This window comes from Corvus kubaryi, unplaced genomic scaffold (genome assembly GCF_017639235.1).
Source record: "Corvus kubaryi isolate FWS band 111438036 unplaced genomic scaffold, C.kubaryi_AGA036_p1.0 37383, whole genome shotgun sequence".
In the NCBI taxonomy this organism is placed as follows: Eukaryota; Metazoa; Chordata; class Aves; order Passeriformes; family Corvidae; genus Corvus; species Corvus kubaryi.
In genome coordinates, this window is record NW_024581125.1 from 191,746 (window position 1) to 213,033 (window position 21,288).

General features: G+C 60.1%; 1 protein-coding gene across 4 annotated transcripts in view; it reads right to left on the reverse strand.

Moving 5' to 3' along the window:
- Positions 1–21,288, reverse strand: part of COL18A1 (collagen type XVIII alpha 1 chain) — a 36,371-nt gene that overhangs the window by 8,279 nt on the left and 6,804 nt on the right. Inside the window, exons 1-14 of one of the 4 annotated variants that reach the window (XM_042035253.1) lie at positions 9,664–10,864; positions 9,323–9,630; positions 4,679–5,223; positions 1,974–2,054; positions 1,824–1,883; positions 1,504–1,642; positions 1,303–1,406; positions 1,190–1,216; positions 923–1,093; positions 809–835; positions 658–720; positions 477–563; positions 283–336; positions 54–203 (exon numbers count right to left, since the gene is read on the reverse strand). In XM_042035253.1, coding sequence (XP_041891187.1) covers positions 54–203; positions 283–336; positions 477–563; positions 658–720; positions 809–835; positions 923–1,093; positions 1,190–1,216; positions 1,303–1,406; positions 1,504–1,642; positions 1,824–1,883; positions 1,974–2,054; positions 4,679–5,223; positions 9,323–9,630; positions 9,664–10,652 — 2,805 coding nt within the window. In that variant the 5' untranslated portion in view covers positions 10,653–10,864. The other 3 variants (XM_042035256.1, XM_042035254.1, XM_042035255.1) reach the window with 3 other exon arrangements.

The window sequence follows — 21,288 nt, forward strand, 5'->3', positions numbered from 1 at the left end:
ACCACCACAGGGTGGACCTGGGATAGGTCCCCTTGGCCACCCCATGGACCTACCGCTGGCCCCGGGGTCCCGGGGTTCCCATCCCTGCCTGGCAGCCCCGGTGGTCCCGGCAGGTCCGTGCGGTTCATCCCAAACCGTCCTGGCTCCCCTGGCAAACCGGGCACGCCAGGCGGCCCTGGGGGACCAGGTGGCCCTCGTGGACCCTAGAAGAGACGTGGGGGACCATGGCTGAGGGTGTCCCCCCACTCCCAGCTGGCAGGACAGGCACTCATCCCCACTCACCCGCAGGCTCTCCAGGTCACCGCCGAAGCCAGAGCCCTCCATGTCGATGAAGGTCTGGGGGAGAAGCACGAGGGTGATGTCAGGGCACCCAGTGGCACTGGGGCTGGCCCAGGGGCTGGTGGCAGCACTCTGCACCTCTATGGCTTGATGTACCCTCCCATCCCTCAAACCCCTGTGTTCCAGGGGGCACCCACCAGCTTGTCACTCTTGGAGGAGGGTCCTGGTGGTCCCGGAGGGCCGGGCGGTCCAGGGGGTCCCCTCGGCCCCACGCCTGGGTCACCCTGGCACAGAGGACAGAGCGCGGTTTGGGGGTGCAGCCAAGCTGGGGCTGAGAGGAAGGGGGGGCACGTTCTGCCCCCCAACACCGGCACTCACCTTCTCCCCCTTCTGGCCCGGCTCCCCCGGCATCCCGGGGAACCCTGCGGGCCCCATTTCACCCTGCAGAGGGGAGCAGTGGGGGGTCAGCGGGAGGCAAGGCAAGGGGGTGGCTGTCCCCCGCCACCCCGCCACCCCCCGCCCCACTTACGGGTTTGCCGTCCTCGCCAGGATCTCCCTAGGGATGGCAGAGGGGGGACACGTCAGTGTGCGGGTGGGTTGGGTGGGGGGACAGGGGACACCCCCTGGGGAGGAATTGACTCACAGGCTCGCCGTCCCTGCCAGGGGCTCCATCCTTCCCTGGTGGCCCAGGGGGGCCGGTGACCTGCTCCACCACCGAGCCATCAGCATGCTGAGAGTGGGTCCCAGGTGGTCCAGGGTCACCTGGCTCTCCTTTTTGTCCCTTGGAGCCAGGGTAGCCAAATCCAGCACTGCCCTGCGGAGGGGAGGGAGGCAGGGGTGGCTGGCAGGTCCCTGAGGTGGCAGCCCGGGTAGAGCATGGCTCTGCGCCAGCTCCCTCAGCCATGCTCACCTTGACGCCCAGGTCTCCCTTCTCCCCCTGAGGATCAGAAACAGAGAGGAGCAGGTATCAAACACAGACGTGTCACTGGCACCCTTGAGCCCCAGGGACCGGCTCTCACCCACCTTTTGACCCTTGACACTGCCTGGCCCCACAATGCCACCGGTCCCTGAGTCCCCCTTCAAGCCCCGTTCACCCTTCTCCCCCTTTTCGCCTTTCCGGCCGGTGCCTGTGGGAAAGGAAAGGACCCAGGCGTGCTTGGGGACGGCCACAGCACCACGTCCCCACTTGTGCGCCCCGGGGAAGGGGAAAGCTGCCGGAATTACCTCCCGTGGAGACCCGCAGCGTCTCCTCCGCCCCGGTCCTCTCGGCCTGCTGCAGGGACCCCCCGCCACTCCTCGGGCCGCTGGCCCCCGCCACGGGGGGGGAGGTGACGGGGACAGCGTCCACCAGCCCTGGGACACCCTGTGCCAACAACGAGGGGACACCATGGCACCGTTCACCTCCCGGCGCCTCCCCGTAAGGGACCGGTGCTGGGACACCACCAGGCACCCCGTGACCTCGGCCATGCAGGGCACTCAGCCCTCCTCAGCACTAGAATTTCAGGGTGCCACCCTGAGTGCAACACCCGCGGGCAGCAACTCACCTCCACCTTGCCCGAGGGTTGCTGTCCACGTTCCATCCCGCTGCCAAAATCCCCAGAGACCTGTGCGTGCCGTGCAGAAGGGGTGAGGGCTGAGCTGGGAGCATGGTGGGGACACCCCCGAGCTGCCCCAGCCGTGCTGCCAGCGCTCACCTCCGCGTCATCCTCCTCTTCCTCGCACTGGCGCTCGGCTGCCCGTGGGTCCCCTCGGAGCTTCAAATCTGCAATCACCCCCTGGAAGGAGACCACAGATGGGTGGGGGACACGGGCAGGCCACCGTGCCACTCGGCCACCATGTCCTCAAGTGGGAGAACAAGGATGAGTGAGATCTGCTGTCAGCACTGCGAGCAGCTGGAAGAGGTCACCGCCCAGTCGGGGGCATTTGCTTGCGAGAGGAGTTGATGTAATTTTTTATAATATATAAACAATATATTTATAATATATTTATTATATAATTTAATCTATTTATAATTCATTTGTGTTATGTCACAGCCAGCCTGGCTGAACGGCAGCTGCCCCTGATCCTTGTTTTCCTAAGCTCACCACGTTTCCTTGCCCGGATGTGGCGTGCTGCGCTTTCAGGCCAGCCCAAATATTATTCTGGGTGTCTCGCCCAAAGAAGAGACACCGAGGGGGAGGTATCTCCTCTCTCTGAGCTCGCTTTCCAGCGTGATCCCCTGCTCCTCCCCACTGGGATCAGACAGATGGGCAGCATCCCAGCTCGGCAGACTCCCGCCCCAACAGCATCCCTGTGTCCCACCCTGCAGCGGGACCCAGCCTGGGCTCTGGGATGTGCTGGGTGAGCCCGCTTGCAGTGGGAGCCGTGGGGTTCAGGCTGGTACCCACACGCCCTCTCCTGTTGAGGCCGGGATGCTACCGGGGTTTGCCTGGAGGCAGCACCCTTAAGAAGGGATTTGTGGTGGTTTCTTGTATAAACAAGTGGCCTGGATGCACACGGTGCTTGCAAAACACAAATAAATAGTAGGGAAGTGCAGATTATCCCAGGAAATACAACACGTGGGCTGCAGGACCTGCCAGCTGTCCTTGTGTGGGGCAGGGCAGCCAGCTGTGGCCAGGGAGCCCTGGGGAGAGGGGAAACAAGGAGCACAGCCAAAAGATCCCTGTAAAAGCTCTGCTGGGTGTCTGGCTGGGTCCTGGCCGCTACCTCTGCTCAGCCCACGTGGTGCCAGCTCTGGCACGTGGCTTGTCCGGCCGTGCTGGTGGTGCTGGGCAGAGGCTGCAAGGTTGAAACCTGGGGCTTTCCAGAGGCATTGGGGAACCATGGAGAGCCAGTCCCAAGCCCCGAAGCGAGGCAGTGCCACGAGGGATGGTTATGGGCCCCTTTGCAGCCTCTTTGTGCCGATAAAGAGGGCAGCAGCACCACAGATCTGACAGTGAATCCATAGAATCATGGAATCACTGAGGCTGGAAAAGCCCTTTAGGACCATCGAGTCCAACCATTAACCCAGCACTGCCAGGTCCCCCACCAAGCCAGGTGGTCCCCAGGTGCCACACCCAGCTGCAAACAAGCCCTCCTGCCAGGCCCCAGCTGACACCCCACTTGCCCCCTTGAGTTGTCCCAGGGGCTCCTGCATCACCCGCAGGCTTTGCCCCTCCAGGTGTCCTGCCACGGCCACGGAGGCAACTCAGGAAGGAGCAGAGGTGCCAGGACACCCCTCCAGCTGCCTCCCAGCAAGTTCATCCTGGGGCTTGACCCAGGGCCAGGTTTTAATCCGCTTGCCGCCCCGTTAGTTCCAGATAACGCGAGGCAGGGCTGGACAGTGATGGAAACACCACGAGGCGGTCAGATGCCGCTCCCCTCTCACCCAGCCAAGGCCTCCTTCCCTCCACGGCCACTACTCCCCACGGGAAAACTGGGGGCGGGCAGTGGGATCACGGCTTGGCAAGCTGGGGAGCATCACCTGCTAGAAGGGTCTGCTCTGCTCCAGGCGGTTGCCGTGCCCTCCATGTGGTGCCAAACCCCTCCAGCTGGGGACAGGAGCTCCTCCACAGCCGTGACCTGGCCCTCCCAGCATGTTCAAGAGCAAAGAAATTGCTCTTCAAGAGCAAAGAGTTATTCTTCAAGGGACCAAGGCGAATCCCAGTGCAAAGCAGTTTGTAGCCCAGCAATGATTAACCCCTTCCTGGGAGAGCTTTCCCTGCCCAAAGCCATTCCAGTGGGAACGTGGCAGCATGGTCAGGATGATGTTTAAGCTCAGAAACATGCTCTGCAGAACTCCACAGGAAAAACATCGCTCCCCTCAGCAGAGCCTCTGTTGCTGGGCAAGTCCTGCTCAGCCCAGGATAAACCTGAACATTCCTTTCCTCAAGTCCTGCAGGGGATTTCCATGTCAGCTGGGCATTTTCCCCACACTTTCCACAAACCTTATCTGGAACACGAGTCCTGCTCAAAGCACGGGCTGAGCTATCACATCCTTCCTCACTCTCCAAAGTCTTCCTGGAGATAGCGCCCAACATCAGCCAGCAAAGATATGCTCCAGCCCAAGCATTTTTTCCATCTAAGAGAGACATTTTGCCAGCCAAACCAGCTCCTCCACCAAAGGAGCTGGGTATTTTAAGCAATGGGGAGATCTGAAGAGGCTCTGCGTGTTCACTGGGAAAAGGCAATGGTGGGAGCTGCAGGGCAACCCCACATTCTCCTGCCAGCCCAGCTTGAGAGCTTTGCCTTGGTGAGCCCCAAGACATTAAATCGGTGGCATCTCAAGCCACCTTCCCCTCCACCTCTGGTGTCCCCTTCCCCAGGGACACACATGGAGCTGGTTGTCTTCTGGGCATGGGCGGTGTCACATCTCTCCAGGCTTCGGGGAGACACTCCTCGGGGTGACCCAAGCTCTTACCTGGTATTTATCCGGGTCAGCCCCTCCAGCCTGAGCGACAAAGAGCCCGGAGCCCTCTTCCAGCTCCATCTCATCCGGGGAGCGCTCGAAGTGGACGCGCTTGTGCTCCTCGCAGTCCAGGTACAGGACAACCTCCTCCTCCTCCACACTGATGGCGAAGCGCGTCCACTGGTTGAGCAGGGTGGGCACGGTGAAGGTGGCGGCCGGGTAGGAGCTGGGCGAGCCCGGCTCCGTGTAGTAGAAGATGATCTGCTGCTGGCCCGCCCGCAGCTCCGAGAGCTTGACGCCCACGTAGATGATGCTCTGCGAGGAGTCCGTGACGGCAAAGAGCACACCGGCCCGGGGCGTGGTGGGCTGGATGTGGAACAGCAGTGAGAAGTCCCGGTAGAAAGGGCTCGGCAGGTGGTACCGGGCCACCTGGCCCGTGTTGGCATTGGGACCGAAGACGTAGCCAGGGTTGTTGTCGGGGCCGTAAATTCTGTGGATCTCCTCCGTCGGCGGGTCCCCGATCAGCTCCAGCAGGCTGACCTCGGCATTCAGGCTCTCTGCAGGGACGAAGGACAGGGGATGGTCTCAGCCAGCCAGGCAAGGATGGTCACTCAGCAAGGACACCCCTGCCCGTGCCTCCCAAACACCCCACCCTTCAGTGGCTCCCTTTGCTCACCCTTCCCAGCGTTTGTGCATTGGCCAAGGCAGAAACCTTGAGCTGCTCCCAGCACACCTTTCGGATGAGTCTCCCAAAATGCCCCCCATTCCCAGCTGCTGGGCCTCCATCACAGAATCACAGCATGACTTGGGTGGGAAGGGACCTTAGAGATCATCTCATTCCAATCCCCCTGCCATGGGCAAGGACACAATGCACTAGACCAGGCTGCTCAGATTCCCTGGGATGGGATAACACCAAAGGGGTCTTGTCCACGGTAGGGGGATGCTGCTGGAACACCAGGATGCTGAGCCACCATGGAGCCCCAGGGAAGCGTGTTGCATCCACACTCATTCTGGGATCACGGTGACCCCTCGCGTCATCCCAGGACAAGATCCTACGGTCACCCCAGCTGGGAATAAATCAGAGCCATCCCCTCGCAACACCCTGGGAACGCGTCTCAAGCCAGCTCAGCTTCCCAGATGCTCTCGATTTGGAGGTCGCCTCCTTTCCCAACTCCTGTTGAGAATTAGGGAATTAGGGAAGTTCTGCTGGAGACCGTCCCTCTACCCGGCGCAGCTGAACATCTGGTCGGGGCGAGCCGGCGCTGTGTCCGCCAGCTCCCGTTGTTCTGGCAGCCAGCACATCCTCATCGCCCACACACCGGGCGCTGGATTCCTCCTCTCCTATGTCAACCGCGCGGGGCCGGTGCCAGCTCCATGGGAGTGAGCACGCCCGGTGCTTTTTAACCTCTCCTTTCCTGGGAGGGAGGAAACCCAACCACCCCGGCTCCGAAACTGCCGAGGGATCTGCACTGGGAACACATGCTCAGTGCTAATTTTTGTCCTGATCCCGAGTCAGGAGCAGCAGCTGACACAATTCAGTGTCCCCAGTTCCATCCCTGGTTTTCATGTGAGCAATGGGGAGTGGGGGGAAGCAGAGGTGTATCCTGAGGTATCCTGGGCTGATCCTGGAGGAGGATCAGCCGGGAACTTCCACCCAGCTCTGCAGCCCGGCATTGTCCTCCAGAGCTCTTCAAAAAAAAAACGGAAAAGAGAAAGAAGGAATGGGCCCAGCCTTGCCCAGCCCGAAAGGAAAACACGTCTCTTGGGATGGTGATGAAAACCTGGGTGCCTCTTCCAAAGCCTGGGGGACATGGAGCATTCCCAGGCTGCCTCCGCTGCCAAGCCCCAGTGCCAGCGCCAGCCCCATGACAGGGACCCAGCAGTGGGGACATTAGAAGTGCCACCAACTAAAGGTGGGGACAAATTTTCGCTCTGCCAGAGCCAGACCCACTGATCCTCTGAAACTCTGGCTCTGAAACTGCTCTGTGTCCACCCTGCTCCCCAAGCCCTCAGTCCCCCCAACCTTGGCGCCCCAAAACTGAGCACCTGGCTGGAAGAAAATCTCCCTCTGGGTCTTCCACCAGTTCTAGCCCCTTCGCCTGCCCTGCACTGGGGTCAGGCTTCCCCACAGGGCATCCCCAGTCTGCTCAGAGGAGAACTTGTGGACCTTGGAGCCCAGCACCCTTTCACTCCCAGCTGTGCACAGTCCTACACCAAAAAGGATGGGGTGAGCGAGCGGGGCTCCCCCAGACTCTCAGCCTGTCACCCACCCTTGAGTCACACCACGCTCAGCGCCTCATGAGCTCGCTCCAACTGCAAATGCCAGGATGCAGGCATTGCGCTTATCTGCGGTTGGAGGAAGCCAAATTCGCAGCAGCTTTAAGGGAAAAGGAAACCAGAGCTTCCTCCCGGGGGCCTACAGGGGTGTAATAGCCAGTGCTGCAATTCCTGCAGCCAGACAAGTCATTGTGTCCCCCCCGGGGCTCAGGATGATGGGGACACACTGAAAGAGGCTTTTGTTAGCAGGGCAATTTCCAACCATTCTCCCCTTGGAGCTGCAGCCGGCTCTGGGAGTCGCCCTCCTCCTCAAACACGCCACTCGCCCCCAGTCTGGGGTGGGAGCTGGGTACCAGCACTTCCCAAAGCAAATGGACTTTTCTCCTGCGTGACAGAGGCTGGATGGGGACTGGGGAGCAGAGCGGTAAGGGGAGACCCCTTCAAATGCCTGCTCCCCTACAAAAGCCAAGTGCCCCTTCTCATCCCCAAACCTTTCAGGCCACGCCTGCCTTTTCCAAAGGGCATCCAGAGCCCAAATATCGCAGCCCATCATCCCCGTGGCAAACTGGCAGCACCCATCGTGGAGCACGGAGGGATGGGGGGGCCCGCAGTGGGTTTGGTGCTGGCACGGGACAGCTGTGGGGATGTCTCTGGACGCAGCGATTCCGCCGTCGGAAACGTCCCCAGGGCGCCCCAAGCCACCTTCCGGCTCTGCCATGCCCTTCCTGGCTGACCTGAGCCCAGTGTGGGGTTCAGGGGACCCCCAGCACTCCCTGGGGTGCAGCACAGCCCCCACACTCCCCACCCACTCCCGACCCCGCCCATGCGAGCAGTCCCAGATGGGATCGTGCCTCCTCTCCGAGCACCGCCGTGATCCCAGTGTATCCCCCCGCGAACAGAGCCTCTTTGACACCGAGGGGACCCTGTAGGCGACCTCAGATTGCCAGCCCCCAGTCTCGGCATTCCTCCTTGGCATCTCCCGGCCACCCCCCGAGGGCACAGGGGTCGGCACGGGAACACAGCCTCATTCAGAGGCTTTGGCGGGCGGGGGGGGGGAGCTCCAGCTTTCATCCCAACTGCATTTCTCCAAGCATCAGTCACCCCCCGCTCCCGTCCTTCACCCCCCTGCCCTGTCTGGCTCCCTGGCTGACACACAGGAAGGTCACAGCTACCAAAGGAAGAAGCTGCAGGCGAAGTAACTCTCCCCCTTTTCCAAGCAGCGGGATCAAACATTAGCCGCCATCGGGTGAATCATTAACCCCAAAGGGCTGCTCCGGGGGAGGGAAGCATGTGGGCACGGCCAGGGGTCACCTTGAAACCTCCTCACCACCACGGTGCTGTGGCTGGGTGCTCACGGGGTCCGGGTCCTTGCCCTGTTCCTGCTCCAAGTGTCCCAACCCCAAGATGGACACCCCAAAGCCCCGTGGCACCGGGAAGCCAGCCCTGAATGCCAGCACGATGTGCTGGGGGAGCATCCCCTGTGCTGGCCACTGTGATTCACCAGGAGTGATGCTCAGCCTCGCGGAGGGAGCCCAAACCTGCTGGTTCTGTTTGGGAAAGCCAGGGCTGGATGGAAAGTGATTTTGGACTCAGTAGCCTCCCATGGGCACCAGGCAGAAGCGTCCCCCAGCACCTGGGGGAGCTGGGGGAGGGGACACACAACACAGGGATGTCCCTCAGCCACGTTACCTGCAGAAGCATTAATAAAGACACAAGAAAACCCTTCATCCTCCTCAGGGAGAGCATCGCAAGGCAGAGGCAGGCGCCCGCCCGCCAAGTGAGTCCAACACAGGTCTCTGACGGCCTCGCAGAAGCCCTGGCATGGCGGGGGGGTTACGGGGACCGAGGGGCTACAGCCGGGGAGCAGCAGCAAGCAGAGGAACCACTCCAGGTAGCGATGGCACCGCGACTCAAGCAGCCCCTCCCACTCATGCAAAGCCGCCCGAATTTCCTCCTCGCTGCTGTGACGGAGGTAATTTGGCAATCGGACATGGCTGGTGCCCAGCACGCTGCAGAAGGGCAGGTGGGTCGGGACGGGCTGGCAGCGGCCGGCCACTGGCATCAGTCCTGGAAAGAAGGATGCGAGCCCCGCGCCGCCGCTCCCGTAGAGCTGCATGGTGGCTGTTAGTAAATCGAACTCCAGAGGGACGGAGTTATCAGCCACAGGAGGATCCACACCCTTATCCACCCTCTGGTCAGGCCGAGGGGGGCTCTGGCTCCCGTTCCTGCTGGCCAGAGCCAGCCCCCGGTGGCCGGTGCCGTGCCACAGGTTCAGTGATGCTCCGTGGAGGTGATGGGGAGGTTGTGCCGAGGGGTCCTGGAACGGCACCGCCCGCTCACGGGGACTGTCACCTGGTGAGAAAGGAAAGGGGGCACTACCTGGCTGGGGACCCGCTGGTCTCTGCAAGGACACCTGTGTCTCCACTGCTGTGGGAGTCCCTGTCCCCAGGAGCTCTGGGTTCTCGGTGGTCACTGTCCTCAGGAGCTGCGGGTCCTTGGTGCTCCTCATCGCCAGGAGCTGCAGATTCTCACTGGTCAGCATCCCCAGGAGCTGTGGGTCCTCAGTGGTCAGCGTCCTCAGGAGCTGTGGGTCCTCAGTGTTCCCTGGGAGCTGTGGGTTGTCAGTGGTCAGTGTCCTCAGGAGCTGTGGGTCCTCAGTGTTCCCTGGGAGCTGTGGGTTGTCAGTGGTCAGCATCCTCAGGAGCTGTGGGTCCTCAGTGGTCAGCACCCTCAGGAGCTGTGGGTCCTCAGTGGTCACTGTCCCCTGGAGCTCTGAGCTCTCAGTGGTCAGCACCTGCAGGAGCTGTGGGTCCTCAGTGGCCACTGTCCTCAGGAGCTCTGGGTCCTCTGTGTTCCTCATTGCCAGGAGCTGCAGATTCTCAGTGGTTCCTGTCCCCAGGAGCTGCAGGTCCTCAGTGCTCCATGCCCCCAAGAGCTGTGAGTCCTTGGTGCTCCCCGTCACCAGGAGCTGCAGGTCTGTGGTACTCGTCCCCAGGAGCTGTGGGTCCTCAGTGGTGCCCAACCCCAGCAGCTGCAGGTCCTCAGTGGCCCCTGACCCCAGGAGCTGGGGGTCCTCGGTGGTCCCCATCCTCAGGACCTGCAGATCCTCAGTGGTCCCTGAGTGCAGGAGCTGTGGATCCTTGGAGGTTGCTGACCCCAGGAACTGGGGGTCTTTGGTGGTCCTCATCCTCAGGAGCTGCAGGTGCTCAGTGATCCCTGTCCCCAGGAGCTGCGGGTCCTCGCTGGTCCCTGACCCCAGGAGCTGCAGCTCCTCAGTGGCCCCTGTCCCCTGAAGCTGGGGGTCCTCGGTGGGGCTGCTGGCCGCCTGCTGTCCCGGGGCAGGTGACGTGCTGTGGGGAGGAGCAATGCTTGGCTGTGCCGTGCTCTCCAGCAGCCCTGTGGCATTCCTGTCCCACTGTCCCGTGCCTTCGGCTGCGGTTCCCTCACCCACAGGCGCTGCTGGACCTGCCTCCTGCCGCTGTGGGGTGGTGACACTCCCCACCACCTCGCCACCCCACGTCCCTGGGGACGGGCTGGGAGCCGGAGCTGCCGCTGAGGTTGGCGGCTCTGACGCCAGGATTCCCTCGCCGGCAGCTGCTGGGCTTCCCGTGGTCTTCGTGCTGTCCCAAACCCAGTCCAGGAGCTGTGCTTCGGAGCAGGAGAAGCAGCCAGCCAGGAGGAGCAGAAACCCCAGGCGAGGTGGGGCCATGGGGAAGGGGAAACGGGCTCCGTTGCTCCCGAGAGCGGAGCGGAGAGGCTGGAGGAAGGAAAGGAGGGAAGAGGCAGGAGCTTTGCCCTGGCCAGGCTCTCGGAGCAGTCACATCGCTCTCTCCTCCCCGGCTCCGGCGCTCGACCCTTCAAACCGGAGCGGAGCAGGGGGCGGGGTGGCCAAGCCCTCCTCTCCCCAGCGCCAGCCTCCCGCTGCTGGCACAGCCCCTCGGGGACCCCGCCGCCCGCCCGGGGACCCACCTGAGCCCCCCAAAACCTCCGCGAGCCCAGCCAGCCTTCAGACGCACCCTACTGCCTGTCCCAGCAGCTGCTGCCAGATGTTTAACTCCTTCCTGCCCAGAAAAAAATCCTACGTCCTCTCTCCCTGCTCGGTGGCTCCGGTTAAATCACCGGCCTCGAGAGCTGTACGTGGTGGGGTCGTGCATGAACGTGGTCCTCAAGGATAGCCAGCTTTGGTGGGACACCCCACTGCAGGCCGCAGGAAAAGGTTATCATCTCAGAGCAAAACCGAACGAGGAGGGAAACAAATCCCAGAAAACATTTCCAATATTTCCACCAGCCGGAAACCCAACAAGTCCCCAAAGCCAAGTGTTTAAAGCCGCTTTCCCGGCTCGGTTATGGGGCCAGGACCCCCCAGGTGCTGCTGCAGGACGGCCAGGGGGGCACTTGCAGCTTCGCCGCCCCCCCCAAGCATCACGCGCCAGCAACGCCTCGAAGCCAGGTCTGAGCAATCACAAGTTTCCCAATCACAAGTTTTCCTGGAGCCCGGGATGAAAATCTCCCCTGGGCAGTGCTGGCGTTCTCCCACACCCCAAGCTGAGGTGGCGCTCATCTCAGCTTAAAAAAGCTGCCCCCAAATCCACTTATCCAGCCTGTTTTTCCCACGTCTGCTCCGGTGATGATGCCCCCTGCTCCTGAGGATCTCGGAGCCCCTGTCCCCTGCAGGGATGGAGCACTCCCAGGGCCTGCACTCCCATGGTGACACCAGGCAAGTCACCTCCATGGCTCAAGAAGTGTCCCTGAGACAGGGTTTTGATGGGGAGGTGACAGTTTGGGCTCCCCTTGGCTGTGTGACCAGGAAAGTCACAGTGTGCCGTAACACGGTCCTACAGAGTGGAGCTCTCCGCACGCTGGAGCTGGTGCTCCAGTTTAAAAATATTCAGGAAAATCACCGAGACAAACACTCAGATGTCCATTTTGCTTTATGCAACACTTCCCACGCTACTTTTGAAGCGAAACGGGCGCATTTTCCCCTGAAAATGGGAGCAGGCTGCTGCCGCCAGCAGCTCTCCCCATGACCGATGCTGTTAGGGGCGCCTGCTGCGGAACAGCCACCGCCAGTGCACACGGGACACGGCTTTGTGCGGATGGCAGAGGTTCCATATGGCCCCTCCCGGAGCTCCCGTACTCCCATCAGCCCGGGGAAGGAGCCAGGTGTCTGCCAACCCTCTCTGGCGTGCCCTGACGGGACCCACACGCCCGGCTCGGCTGCCCTGGGGCCAGGGTGCGGTGGCACCGTGCAGTGCGGGACCCCTCCCCACCCCCCCGCCGTGTCCTTGGCACATCCGAGACGGGTAGGAGTGACTGCTGCTTCCATTCCCATCGGAGGGATGGAAAACCTTGGTGTTCCTGCAGCCTCCCCGCCCAGAGCCGAGTGGGGAGCATCACATGCCCCCATGAGCTGCCTCGTCTCTGCCAGGAGGATTTGGGCAGCAGCACCCTGCTGGGGTACCCCGAGCGTGTGCAGACAGGATGCCCAGCCAGAGAAATTCCCGCCTCTCCCTTCTGCTGGGATTAGGCAGCTCATGACAGCAGAGTGGAGCAGCAGTCCCGAGGGATGCCCGCGTTAAGTCGATGACCTTCGTTTCACTGCACACCTCCCCGGGAAGGAGCCAGGGCTGAGGCATCCCCCAAAAAAGGGATTTCCAAAATTGGTGCCCTGAGGGTGGGCTGGTGGCACAGGTGGCACTAGAGCATCTTGGCCCAGTGCAACCAGCTCTGCCACTGAGCAAGCAGCCGGGCAGGGACCGGGAATGCACCAGCTGGTGAAATATTTTGGAGAAGTATTCCCCCAGGAAGAAGCCATGGCAGCTGGCTTGCTGGCAGAGCAGGGAAAACCCCTTGTTTTAGCCTCCTCCAGGCTAAAGGCTCCCAAAGAGGACTTTGCACACTCCATGAGATCCTGCTGCCAGCTCGTCGTAACCTTGGGCTTCTTGAAAAGCAAATTTGGACCCTCACGCTGGTCCCAGTTCCCTCCCAAACAGGCTGGCTGCATCTTCCCAAAACTGTCCAGCATCTGGTGCTGCAGCATGGTTCCTCAGGAAAAGGGGGATTAGGCTGCCCTAAGAAGCCACTGAGGGCTCAGTCCTGGGCCAGAAGAATAGAGAGGAGGAAAAAGAGGGGAAAAAGGGAAAAGAGAGGGAAAACTAGAGGTGGGGGAAAAGAGTGGAGATGGGAAGAAAAAGATTGGGGGAAGAGGGTGGGGGCAAAGAGAGTGGGGAGAAGAGAAGGGGAAAATGAGAGGGGAGGAAGAGAGTTGGGGGAAAGGAGAAAAGAGAAGAAAAGAGATTGGGGAAGTCAAGGAAAGAGTGGGAAGTGGAGGACAGTGTGGGGGGGAAAAGAAGTGGAAAATGAGAGTAGGAAAGGAGAGAGAGGAGAAAGAAAAGAGGGGAGAAAGGATAAAAGAGAGGAAAAAAGAGGAGGGGGGAAAAGGGGGGGAAGAGGAGAAAACAGAAAGAGGAGGGGGAAGAGAAGGAGGAAAAGAGAGGGGGACAAGGCAAGAGGGGGGAAGGGGGGGAAGAGAAAGGGAAAAGAGATGGAAGAAAAAAGACAAAAGAGAGGAAAAAGGAGGAGAAGAAAGGAAACTGAAAAGAGAAAATGGGGGTAAAAAGAGAAAAAAGAGATGAAAAAAGAGAGGAAAGAAGAGATGAAAAAAGAGGGGGGAAATGGGGGAAAAAGAGGGCAAAAAAGAGGGCAAAAAAGAGGGCAAAATAGATAAAAAGTAGGAGAAAAGAGCCTGTCACTCAGACCTGCAGCCTTTCATCCGTGGTCAAAGCACACCGATGTTTCTCTCTGGGGTTGCTCTCCCTGCAGAATTTTGGGAGAGGACAGGGAGCCTGCCCCAGCCCAGCTCAGCAATTCCTCCTGCACAGCCCAAGGACTCCCCAGCGAGAGCCGGGCAGATGGACGGACAGGCGGAGGGACGGACGGACAGCAGAGGGAGCCTCAGGCTGAGCAGAGCGCGGACGCTTCCTCGGGAGACCCCACTTTGCCGGCCCCATCCCGGCGGCCATCCCAGAGCTCCGGGCAGGGACTGGGAGGGAGCACGGGCGGGCTGCAGCCTCCTTCCTCCTGCGGCTCACACCTCCAGGGATGGGGATCACAAACCGCTGGAATGCCAGGAGATCGAGCCAGCGAGGAAAGCACCCCCACAGGGCACAGCCCTCCTGGAACCAGGGGGGGGGAAAGGAGGAAGGGGAAAGGGGGAAAGGAGGAAAGGGGGAAGGGGGAAAGGGGGAAAGGAGGAAAGGGGAAAGGGAGAAAGGGGGAAGGGAGGAAAGGGAGAAAGGGGGAAGGGAGGAAAGGGAGAAAGGGAAAAGGGGAAAGGGGAAAGGAACCCTAACAGCAGCACACACAAGAAAGCTGGAAGCGGGAGCACTCTCGCATTGAGCAGACAAATTCAGGGACTGTCAGCAGCCAATGGTATCTGTAAATCCTATTGACATTTGGGATTCTAATCCCGTCTAGAAGCCCAAACAGCAGACAAAAGGCCCTCACGCACGCCGAGGATGGTGCCACATCCCCACATCCCGAGCTGCTGACCTCCTGTGCCGGGACAGCCCCTGGAGAGAGGCAGCGGCACCCAGCCCGTGGGTGGGCACTCAGCTGGGGATGGGCAGGCAGGAGACAAGGATGCACAGGGGCCGAGCTGGCAGGAGTGACAGCAGCCAGCACAGCCCCAGAAATGACACAGGTGCCACCCTGCCAGGCTCTGCCTCCGGGACAGCGTTTCCCTGCCTCTGGCTGTGCAACACCACAGAGCCCCCGGGACTACAGCATTCCTAAACATTTACTCGTGGAGAGCCAGAAACATCCTCCCGCCAAATTCCTCGATAAGATAAACCGTGAAAATGTCACGACTGCCTGGGGGAGCCATCAAAGAGCCCCGGGAAGGGAGGAAGGGCAGCTGCGCCCAGACCCCTGTCACTACCTGCATCCTCCTCCTGCTCCTGAACTGAGCAGGGCTGGACAGGGCACAGCCAAGAGGTGCTGGTGTCCCACTCTGCCCCATCCACGTGGACAAGGCAGCAGAGAATTGGGGCTGGAGTGACTTTGGCCGCCCTGTGAGGTTTCCTGGGCAGAATGGATGGTGGAGAGGGACCATCAATGTGCGGGGGCACGGCCAAACCCAAGGGAGGTCTTTGGAACACAAGGTGAGCTTGGGGTGAGCTGTAGCCCCCAGTCCTCCCCATCCTGCCTCCTCTGGGGCCATGCCTCTGCTTCCCATCACTCACCTCCCTCCGGGGCCAACCGACAGGCCGGAGATAAGGCAGGGAAGGCGACGGAAGGAATGCGACCCCCTGGATCATCCTCCTCCGCGTTAATAAATCACCTTGCAGACGAATTGCTCGCTGGGCAGCGGAAGACTCGCCCCGCTCCTCACCCCCCACCAAGGTCCTGGCTCAGCCGGGGAGCCCCAAATTTCAATCGAGTTCCTGGCATTCCTGCCTCTGCACGAAGCCGAGGGGGCTCTGGCAGCACTGTGACCACCCTGGGGACAGGCAGCTGGTGGGGGGGAGGGTTGGCTGCTGTCTCCCTGAGGGACAGGGAGGAAGTGCATTCCCCTTCCCAGGCACTTTTTTCCCCGGGGATATGGGAGATCAATGCGGCCGGCATCCCGGCTCTGGGCAGATGCTGTGTAGCAGGATGAGGGGAGATGAGGGATGGGATGGGAGGTTTATGACCCAACTCGATGCCATCCCAACCTGAAAATCGGAGGAGGACAAGGCACCCAGGTGGGGTACATGTTCCCAGAGCTCAAACAAATCTTTCCAAGCCAGTGATGCCCCTCAGCCATGCCAGGATTTTAACCCAGCACCAGCTTCGAAGCCTACACAACAAAAACTGTGAGTTGCCCATTCCCAGCTGCTTTCCAGGACTTCAGAAGCACAGAAAATACCAACACAGCTTAAAAACCCCAATTCACCGAACAAAACACAGAAGAGCTGCCGAGCGATGCCGTACCTGGAGCTACGACGGAGCATCACAGCCTCCATCCCGTGGAACAGCGTCCGTCCTGCGCCCGCCCCAGCCAGGGATGCTGCAGGGGTGGCCCGTGCTGCTGCAGGAGGCAACTGCCCCAGCTCGGGGATGCTTTGCAGAGCCTCGCCATGGATTTTCAGGGAGGAGAACCACCCGGCAGGTCATTAACCTCACCCTCAGCGCAGCGTGCGGCAAACAGGATCCAAGCTCGCGCGCTTGCTGCGGGGCCAGGTGGCGAGGAACGCTATTTTCTTAGGGAATGGACAGGGAAAGGGGGATCCGGGAGGGGGGTTTGTTTTGGGATTTCAGCTGCAATCTCCAGCTCGTCCAACCAGCCTGGGTCTTGTCAGCGCTGCCCTCCTGCAGCGCTGGGGACTTTGTTTGGCTTGGAAGCCCCCGGCTGCGCTCGTAATAAGACTCCGTGTCCGCTCCGTGGTCCTTCCACCTCTTTGCACTCCTCAGACAATAGTTCGCCTGTGCTGCTGACTTTGGCAGCATTTCCAAAGTTTTGGCTCCTTCCAAAGTTTCCTCTGCATCAGGCAGCCGACCTTGGCCGTCCTGCTTGGTTGTCACATCCCATCGCGTCCCATCCCGGGCTGTCCGCGGGGCACCGCTCCATGCCGGACCTTTTGGGCCCCTGAACTGGGGACGCGGTGGGGAGAGGTGCCCGGCAGGCCCTTTGGGGGTGGATGCTGGGGTCATGAACAGCCTGGATGAGGGGCCACTGGAACAGGGAAAGCGTCACCCAGGCCCTGAACCCGCCCGGCTGCACACGTCCCAACGCCACAGTGAGAGATAAATTAATCGAACGCCTTGAAATTAAGGTGAGCGATGACAACCTGACGTCAGCCAAGGCTGAAATCCCCCTCTCCCTATCATGTCTCCACAAGCACTGAGGCAGGAAAGCTTAGATCTTTTGAGGAAGTCCAAACACCCTTGGAGATGGATAGTAAAGGGGTCAAACAGGCCGGTGATCCTTTGCTGCTCCACGCAAGCACTGGGGAAAGCCAGCAGGAGCCGGATGAGGCCAGAACACAGCCAGAACACACATCATCCCTTTCCAACCAACAACCAGAGCCAGCATTTGACCAACCATTACCTTGCTCTACAAGTCACTCGGTTTTAAAGCAAGATATGTCAACAAATAGCTTTAGCCCACTCAAGTTCAGCACCTGTAACAGGATGCCAAGAACAAGGAGGGGTGTAAATTGTGCTCCTGCTTGCATGAAGACGGAGATTCCAGATCAGGTTTGCCCCCTCCTGAGCGCAGGGATGAAGCCACAGCTGGGCACCACCCCAGGCATCGGCATCCCAAAGCAAAGCTGCCCAGCCCACGGGCACAATGCCACGGGCCAAGGACATCCCCTCAGCCCAGTGCCTCAGACATGGGTACCCACAAGCTGTTCCCCGGGATGATAAGGGGTTAAAAAAAAAACCCCAAACCACACAAAAAAGCCCAGCAGGCATGCCTGAAGGGGAGGATTAGAGAGAATAGGGCCATTTCTCAGCAAAGACTATGGCAACGTAAATAGAAAAGTAACATTACGCTCAAGACAGGGGCCCTTTCCCTTTGCTCCTGCCCTACAATGCCACTATTGTTTTGCTGACAACTGGTAATTATCCCAAGCTGCACACACTGGTATTCCCACCCTTTAACCGGGAGGGATTTTGCAGCCGCCGACCCTCTGACACCAGCAAAAATTCACATACCAGAGGGTTCAAAGGGGGGGCGGGCTGGGAAGGCTGGGCGAGCCTCGCGGGGGACGTCACTCACAGCATCCCGGAGCGCTGGGGCTGCGAAGGGACCTCTGGAGATCAGCAAATCCAACCCCTGCTGAAGCAGGTTCACTACAGCAGGACCTTGCCCGGGTGGGGTTTGAGTCCTGTCAGAGGAGGAGAGCTCAGAGCCCCTTCCAGGGCCTAAAGGGGCTCCAGGAGAGGGACTGGGGACAAGGCATGGAGGGACAGGACACAGGGAATGGCTTCCCAGTGCCAGAGGGCAGGGTTAGATCGGATATTGGGAAGGAATTGTTCCCTGGGAGGGTGGGCAGGGCCTGGCACAGGGTGCCCAGAGCAGCTGGGGCTGCCCCTGGATCCCTGGCAGTGCCCAAGGCCAGGTTGGACACTGGGGCTTGAAGCAGCCTGGGACAGTGGGAGGTGTCCCTGCCATGGCAGGGGTGGGATGGGATGGGATGGGATGGGATGGGATGGGCTTTAAGGTCCCTTCCAACCCAAACCATCCTGGGATTCTGTGATTTGGGATGGTTTTGTTCCTGATGGCCACACTTGGGGTTCAAGGTGCCCCAAAAAGCAGGGGATCTTTTCCCCCACCGCCATCCCAGATTAAAAAATATTCACCTTCCAAATATCCAAGTTTAAGCAATGAATCTTTTCTGGAAACAAAGAAACAAACAAAAAAAACCCAACAAAAAATAATCCTATGGAGGCAGAGTTTCCCTTCCTGCCTTAAAAGTTCTGGGGAGCCAGGCCCCCAGGATGAGACCCTGCAGGCTGCACTGTCCCACTGCACAAGGATGGGAATGAGTCAAATCCATAATTTTTCATTTATGGGATGGAGGAGTCACAGTCCCAACATTCCCTGCCTAACAGGAGTTCAGCCTGGTGCCAGCCCCAGCCCAGATAAGGTGATAAAAAAACTCTGGAAACTGCCTCAAGATGGATTAAAACATTCCCATGGTCAAAATGTAGATTTTTTTTTTTTCTTCTGCTTTCGCAGGCTGGTGCAGGAGCCAGAAAGCCCAGAAAAAGGAAAAAAAAAAACCTTTTTTTCCCCCTGCCACAGGCTGCAAGCAGCACAGCCAAGGTCAGAGCAAGGCAGAGGACACACACAGCCTCCAAAGGACCCAGCTAAGAGCACCACAACCAGCTCCTCTGGCATCTACTCACATATCGCTATTTTATTTTCTTCTGCGTTTTAATTACATGATCACAAAAGTTTCTTCCTAACGGGAAAGCTGGAAACCAGTTTTTCCTGCAGCAAAGCCAATTCCACAAATGCTAGCAGTGACCTGTAAAGTTGGGGGAAAAAAAGAAGCAAAAAAAAATCCCCATAAATCAGCAGAGCAAACTCTCCTCTTCCTCTCAGCAGCAGCGTCACTCGCCGGGCTGGGATTTTATTTATTGTTGTTTTAAGCACCCAGGAGAAAAGAAAACGCTTCTAAAACCCCACTTAACCCGCTCCAGCTGCAGGGGGAAAAAAAAACCCCACGTAGGCAGGAGCTGTGCTCCGGGACTCCGGGCAGGCTGCAGCCTGTCTGCGGAGCGCCCAGCTGGGGTTTGAGGCAGCCAACCCCCCTGTCCCGGGCCTGCAGCCTCAGCAGAGCGTGCGGCCGCTTGCAGGGAGCGAAGCCGGAGCGCCGAGGCTCCGGCAGCTCCGGGGAGAGCCCTGCCCTGAGCTCAGCACCCCGCTTGGAAGGATGCTGGAGCCTGCAGGAGCTCCTGGGGTTGCCCTGGGAGCCAGCTCCCGGCTCCTCTCCATCGCAGCAGCAAAGATTTAACTCAGGCTTTGCTCTTCGAACCCCTTTTGGTTCCTTTGCACCCCGCACTTGGGGATATCAGAGCCCAGCGGGATGGGAGGAATAGCAAGGACGGGATGAAAGCTTGCACGGCTCGTGGGAGAAACGCTGGATGGCCACTCTGCAAGGAAAAGAAGGCAGGAGAAAGCCCGGAAAGGGGCCGCTGGGAAGGCAGAGGAAAGGCTTACAAAGATTAAAACGGGACAATGTTATCAGGCAGCTGTGCCATGGGTGCGGGGGGCTCCGGATGCACGGCACCCGCTGGGAACTGCCCGTCGGATGGCTGGGTGCTGAACTCTGGCACCAGCTGCAGCCCTGAGCCCAGACACGGGCAGGGAGGCTCCGCCAGCAACACCTGGAGGCAAACGGGGCCATCAGGTGACTGAGCAGCAGCAGCGAGATAAAAAGATTAAGCAGCTGAATGAAGGAAATTGGAAATATTTTTGCTCCCGACCCAAACAGACACATTTTTACCGGCGTTGCTGCCACCGTGGCTGACCCCGAGGCCACAGGGATGTCAGGGGTTAACAGTTACCTCTGCACAGCTGGAACGGGAGGGAGGGACGTCCTGGGAGACCCAGGTGGTGGGATACAGGGGATGTACTGGGAGACCAAAGCACTGGGAGGCAAGGGATGTTCTGGGAGGGAGACCAGAGCATTGGGATGCAGGGGATGCACTGGGAGACCCATTTCCACTGCGGGAGTCAGATTTACAGCGACACAGCCTGTCCCAAGGTGCTGGTGTGGCACATCCCACCCCAGCGCCGTCCCCAAAACCAGGCCGGGTGTCCTTCTCGGGGCAGAAGCGCTTCCCCGGCGGCTCGCCTGCCCCTGGGGTGGATAAAACATCCACGAGCGTGTTCCACCAGCAGTATCCTCAATTCCCCGGGCGCGGGGCTGCTGCTCGGCACCAGGAGCGGCGGGCAGAGCCGGGGCAGAGCCGGGGCAGAGCCGGGGAGCGGGGCCGGAGCCCAGCCCAGCCCCGGGGCTGCCCGGCCGTGCGGAGCGGCGCGTCCGGACCACCGGCCTGGCACGGAGCGGGATCGCGCCCGCACCGCGGCTTCAGTCCCGTTGCTTGGACACCCGCGGGCCAAGAAACACAACACTAGTCGGATTAGAGTCTAGACGGACTGACCTTTCCCTCCGCTGCCGAGGTGGAGCCGAGCGAAAATCGGGCCCCGTTGGCTGAAAGGAGGGGGTTTGTCGCTGTTGAGGTGTTTGGTTCTGTTTCAGACGGGAGCCGAGGAGGGCGGGACACGGCTGTCACTGGAAGAGGCATTTCACTACCTGCCGCCGCAGAGGGATGTGCAGGAGCCGGCCCGGGGCTTGCAACCTGCTGCCAGGGCCGGGCTTCGCCCAGCAACGCGGCTGACAAAAGAGCCTTTCATGAGAGGGGACGATGTCAACTCCGCAATTAGCAGGGGAAAAGAAAAAAGAGCCCAGGGAAGATTATTACCTCCAGCAGTTGCCTCTGGGGGCCCCTCTGCAGTGGCTCCCTTAACTCTTTCGGCTGAGCCCGAGGAGAAGGTGGCAAAGGAGCCACCAGTGGCTGGCTGGAGCCAGGCTGGCACCCCGGCCTCGCAGGATGCCATGAGGATTCCCATCCCTGATGGGGGATGCCAGGACCCCCACACAGGCTCCACCTTCATGGCCTGACAGAGCCATCTCCCCAGCAGAAAGATGTGCCCCAGAGCAGCTGCAGAAGTAACAACTGGTTAATCAAAGCCTGAAGTCTGAGCTACCCGGGAGAGCGGAAGGTGTCCCTGCCCATAGCAGGGAGTGGAACGAGATGGGCTTTGAAGCCCCTTCCAAGCCAAA